The 6,106-nt window shown below is 32.5% G+C and overlaps 1 protein-coding gene across 1 annotated transcript; it reads right to left on the minus strand.

Annotated features, from left to right (window-relative positions):
* Nucleotides 1-856: 856 nt before the first annotated feature.
* On the minus strand, nt 857-2,957 carry LOC113693272 (uncharacterized). Its single transcript, XM_072051701.1, has 6 exons — nt 2,850-2,957; nt 2,667-2,756; nt 2,376-2,467; nt 2,106-2,209; nt 1,365-1,472; nt 857-1,197 (listed from the first exon to the last, which is right to left on the minus strand). Exons 3-6 carry the CDS (start codon nt 2,460-2,462, stop codon nt 1,134-1,136), a joined length of 363 nt encoding a protein of 120 aa, XP_071907802.1. The 5' UTR covers nt 2,463-2,467; nt 2,667-2,756; nt 2,850-2,957; the 3' UTR covers nt 857-1,133.
* Nucleotides 2,958-6,106: the final 3,149 nt, after the last annotated feature.

The raw sequence follows: 6,106 nt of genomic DNA on the forward strand, positions 1-6,106 counted from the left end.
TCTACTTGGAAGAACTATTGTCGGTGTTGTGTTTTCATGAAACTGAGGATCTACATATTCTAGAAGAACCTGTAGGTGAATAAACAGTATATGTTAAATAGTCTAGCAAATAATAATGATGTTAGCTTGTTTTATAGGAACTAAGAGGTGGTCTCCGCGCTACACGCGGTGGATCAATGCAATTATGCCCTAACTTGTATTGGTTATTGAGAGTTGGTGTGATGTTAGAGTAAGAAGAAGCATGTAAACTATATAGGCTGTTAAGTTTAGATTAAGATAAATATGGAATGATTAAGAAGAGAGTTGGGTGTGGAAGTGAAATAGGCTGAAATCATACAATGAAAATTGAAAGTAAGAAAGGGACAAATGTAGGAGAGTGGTATACATGATAGCTAAAAATGTTAGAATAGTCCAAGCATTAAAAGTTATAAATGGAAAAGCAGTAGAAATGGCTTGTCAGTTGTTGATGTTGATTCCGTTTATATCTAAAGCTTGATCCATAAAGTAGAAAGTGATGATTTCATAAATTGCATATGAAATGGTGGATAATGGTAAAATATATTGTGAAAAATTTGTTGGTTAGAAACGCATGCTACCATATTTCAATGTAAAATTTTTTTGGTAAAATAAAAGATAGCTATATATGAAGTCGGTGAACTAGTGCTAAGATGGATAACAAGGTAAATGTTCGTTAAAAGGAAATTGTTAGTGGATGTAAAGTTCAATTTGTAATTGATTTTTACCATTTTTTAGTATTTTTATTTATCAAACCATGTTTATTGATTAACCACAGAGACTAAAGGAAATTCATTAGTATTAATAAATAAGGATAACATAGTTTATGAATAATGTTACAGATACAAAAAGTTAATGAGTAACTATAATAATAAATTGGCTAATTATAATAATGCATATGAAATACAGGGTACCAAGGGAAAATTATAAGGATTCCCCAGTTGTACCTTAAAAGACTACTCTGAACACAAAATGGAGTAGGTGAGTTGCAGAATTTTGAAATAAATCTCTGTCTATCAATTCCAAGCATAATGCCAATACTGAGCACTTCAGACTAAAGGACATGAAGCATGAGAGAAGACCTATGGGACTCTTATAAAACTCGATTACAGAAGTTCTTACCCCATTGCACCTACACACGCTTCTCCACTTCTCAAATTCTGCTGCATGTAGTAGGTAATACTAAAAAATAGCAAAACATCATCTTTATCTCTGATATAGTTGAACTACTCTTTATAACAAGATTGAAGTATAAGATGCTACTGTGTGGCAAAAGCAAAAGATAAACATGCTAATTGCAATGCAAAAAAAAAAAAAAAAAACTTAAAAATGAGGCAAATTGTACTTACAACTTCAAGCATCTTGAGTTTTTGCAATTACATTGCTTCTTCTTCTTTGGAGTAGCATCTCTCAGCTCAATGCTACGCTGGTCTGGCAACTTTGGAGACCAGTATTTGCTGATTGAAAAAAAAGCAAATAAATATAATAACATCACTTAGTAGTTTAGGTAAGCTCAGAACAATTTTCAAACTTTGAATTCAAACAAATCATAAGACTTCATACATTCAAAGCTTTCCAGCCTTGACGTGGTGAAAAAGGTTTAATTAGTTTACAAAGAAAGGAGCTCGTTGCTAATGTTAGAAGCACAATTTTAATATCTAGGAGTTACTTCATTTGCCTGAGATCGAACTTTCAGCATCCAAAATTACCTTATAGCACATAAAACAAAAACAAACTTTTTCTAAGATGTATTACTATATTTTACAGAAAGTCTGTTCTTTTAAGCCAAATTCTTTTAAAGCATGGAGTTTTAATTATTTAGTTGAGCTTATAAATGAGTTTTCCTTACCATATTATCCATTGCATAACTCTAAAATTTCGATCAATTTCGAAGCTTTTTCTCAATTAAAACTCCAAATTCACCAAAATTCAGCAATCATTTTGCAAACATGTTAGGAATAAGCGTGCACTTATTAGCTTTTCACATCACAAAAACTCCAAAAAGAATGAAATAATTTTGAATATAACAGAAAAGAGGCCAAATATGAATTAAAAGCTTGTCAATTTCAAAAATTGAGAATCAAACTTACTTTACTTCCTGCGAAGTCGGCCGACGAATGATATCAATAAGAACTGTGGAACAATTCTCGGACAAACTCATATCCTTTTCCAGGAGTTTAAGAAGAAACAAAAACTGCCAAAACAAAAAGTAAAAAGGGGGAAAAAAAACGAACATGTAACCTACAGCAAAAAAAAAAAAAAAAAAAAGGTTGCAGAGTATATAATAGAAGATGGCGAAGAAACAAAAAACTGGTAGAACAAAAAGCTATAAAAAGAGAGAGAGAGAATGATCAGCTAACCTGAAACAATACAAGCCGCAAATATGTAAGAGAATATGACAAAGAAAAAAAGTTCCTTACAGCAACCACTGACGAAGAAAGTTGCATCCAAACTGTAAATGGGAAATGGGGGAAAAAGTTAGAACACAAGAATAAAGAATCAAAGAAGACAGGAAATTTAAAATAGGCTTACCTTAATGCAACGGCAAAATACAAAACACCCATAAACAAAGTAAAGCTGAGTTAGTCCACGAATGACCGACCAAAAAATAGCATTATAGATGAGATAGTTCAGTAAAAGAAAAAGCTCACCTGACCAATCTGTATCAAGAAGAGCAAAACCAAGAAGAGGCTTCGAAGGAACAGAGCAATAAAAGAGAAAATAAGAACTGAGCAAAGCAACTGCCAAAGACAATCATGTAAGAGGGAAGATAGGATGTCGTGCTATAAACAATGACACAAAAAAGGAATGCAAAGAGTAAACACATCACTAACCGTTAGCATAAGCAGAAAATCCGGGCAACAATGCATGGCTTTACCGGTAGCGATGGGTTGGACAGAGCAAAGAAAGTGCTACAGGCAAGTCAAGAAACTGCTTTCAATAGCCGCCAACAGTAATGAAATTATGTTTTTTTACAAATACAACCCAAGGGTAAATAGAATTTTACCTCTTGACATGAGCACGAAGAAGATGAAGAAAACCGTAAAACCAAAACCAATTTCTTGTTATCGGTAAGAAAAATGCGATGGGAGGGCAAAATTGTAATACAATTGTCCTTGTGGTCAACCGAACTGAATTATTACAATGACCACAACCAAGTCCTAATACACCTGGGAAAAGGGCAAAGACAAATGCTAAAGCGGTCCAATAGGATACAACAAAAGTGAAGGCAAATAGTTATTATAATAAAAGTAACAAATAAAAAAATGTAGCATTCTTTTAAAAAATATAATAACAACATTTCCATTCGGATTTTTTTTCTGCACAAACACGTGCAATTATCACGTGCAAGGACGACCACAAATTGTCCAATAATGTTTTGCCACGTCACAAAAAATGGAACGTCTTGGCACACCCCTACACATTTAGTACATATGTGTTAAAAAATATCTATCAAGGTGCACTTGGACTGAGGAGTAAAAACATGATAGAAAGAAATAATAGTTATCCAATCGTGTTTCAAGTTCTGATTCATAGATGAATTAATAGATATCAAATTCTTCTATTCAGTCATAGTATCTATAAACACTAAAATAAGGGATGAACTTGAGCCTAATCAATATGTATTAATTAAGCAAAAACACTTTACAAGAGAAAAATTATTACCTTCACCATCTAATTGTATGCCTGATAGCATAGGCAAAAAAAGTGTCCATAGCATCAGAATTTATGACTATGAAGTGTAGAAAACCATGGAATCATAGCTTAGCTTCCCTGTAGCCTATAAGAATATCAAGTTATTCTCGTGAATCAGATTGTCAGCACAATATGATTCATATCCTCACTCAAAGCATCTATCTATGATGTTTACTTCCCAATAGCAAATACCATAGTATATTTCAAATGTTATGCCATCTTGAAATCTAATCGTGTCAAAAACAAAGGCAATTTTCGCCTATAAGAAAGAAAAGAATATCTAAGCATTTCTTCGAGAGGTAAGATATTTGTTACTAATGTATTTACTAACTTGTTTATTTCTGCTTGAATAAAAAAAAGGGTTAAATACCAAAAACCCCCCTGTGGTTTGCCTAATATTCACTTTACCTCCCTATGGTTTGGAAACCTACAATTTGACTCCCTGTCATTTCAACTAAAGTAAAAGTCTAACGGAAAACATCTAAACTAACGTCTGAAAGGAAAATATCAAAATTACCCATCTATAAGGGTTTTGGGTTAAGTACCAAAAACCCCCCTGTGGTTTGTCAAATGTACGCTTTACCTCCCTATGGTTTGAAAATATACAATTTAACTCCCTGTCGTTTCACCTAAAGTGAAAATCTAACAGAAATTCCGTTAAATACACTTTAGTTGAAACGACAGGGAATCAAATTGTAGGTTTCCAAACCATAAGGAGGTAAAGTGAACATTAGGCAAACTACATGGGGGTTTTTGGTATTTAACCCTAAAAAAAAATGACACCATGGTCTTTCTTCCAGTATCTTCTCATGTGGAGCCATATTTATATCTATAAACAAATTGAAAGTATAAGATGCAAGAACTAATTGGACTTGTTTCTCTAAAAGCCTCTAGACTAATGGCAATCACATTCTACTGCCATTTTGTGTCTGAATTAAAAGAACATAAAGATGGCTCATCCATGTATTTTACTACCATTGGATAAGTTTCCATAAACTTTATGTGCACATAGTATGTATTTTGTTCTCCAGGCCCAGTAACTATTGATGCAGCATGCACTCGAGTATTGTTGAATGTGCATAGGAAGAATTTGGTTTTGTTTCCCTGTTGAACCATTTTCCACTACTTGAAGGGTTCTTGGGTCTATCATTGTCAATCTGAAACTTAGATGAGATAGTAGTTTCGAAAGTAAAAGTTATAAACTTTATTACAATAAGTATTATGTTGTTAATAGGAAAAGTTGGGATTGCAAATCTTGTTGGTTGATATACTTATATAATGCAAAAAATTTGATAGAGTTCATATACTTAGATGCACATAATGATTTGATCGTAATGGGGGCAACTGGATGTAGGTAGAGGAAATTTTAAAGTTCAAGTGATGCTTATGCAGTTAGCTTTATGGTGCCATAACTATTATTTTCTTGAGAATGTCTAACTCATACTACAAACAAAATAAATTACAAAGGTTGCATATAACATAACTAGAGATCCTAAAAATAGGGCCTTACTAATTATGTAGAAGTTGATGGCCAGAAGAAATAACCTTCCTATAAAAGAAATCAATATATGAGCTTTGCTAAACTTAATGTTCTGCCAAGATATTAATATGGAAATTGGCTACTAGCTGGTTGCACTCCTGAGTAGATAAATTAGCATAAAAAATATTTAGTTTTATATTAATTGAGTATATAAGAAGAGCATAGATAACAAAATCAATTTAGTGCTCAGAACATTTATATCAATAGCATATAAGATTATAAGCAGGCTGAGAGCAACGAAATAACTTAGTTATAAAGAACATGTTTTAAAAATGCATAACAAAAGAAGAGGATATGATCACCCTCTAAAATAACTCTTTTGGCCTAAAACACATAAACTAAGGTAAAAAAAGTTGCAGAAAAGTTTACAATACCATAAGCTAACATCGGATCATAAAGAAGTTTCACTGTTTGGATCAAGTTAATACTAAGTAGAGTGAATATTAAAATAGAAGCGAATTTTAGAGCAGCCAAGAGTCATGTTAAATAGATACAGCTGATCTTCAATCATTTGTTTTTTGTTTCTTTCCAACAAAAGACTCATAATTTTTTATTGCACTACTTACTAGTTCCTTAAATTCATCAAGGATCCTTTGAAGGCAACGGTATGCCTTGGTTGATGAGCATTCTTTCTCTATATAATTATAAAAAAAGGCTAATACTTTTTGCAGAATAAGAAGCTACTATAATACATAATAGCATAGCTTGTAATATGTCTTTTATACTTGGAGTTGAAACTATATAACTAGTGATTTGAGTATCAACATTAGCAATGAACTTTGGCACCAAGATCTGGCTGGTTTTGGAATGAGGCATTTTCAGCATTTTCTTTGAAATAATATGCAATAGTCTATC

This window comes from Coffea arabica, chromosome 6c (assembly GCF_036785885.1).
Source record: "Coffea arabica cultivar ET-39 chromosome 6c, Coffea Arabica ET-39 HiFi, whole genome shotgun sequence".
NCBI classification, from domain to species: domain Eukaryota; kingdom Viridiplantae; phylum Streptophyta; class Magnoliopsida; order Gentianales; family Rubiaceae; genus Coffea; species Coffea arabica.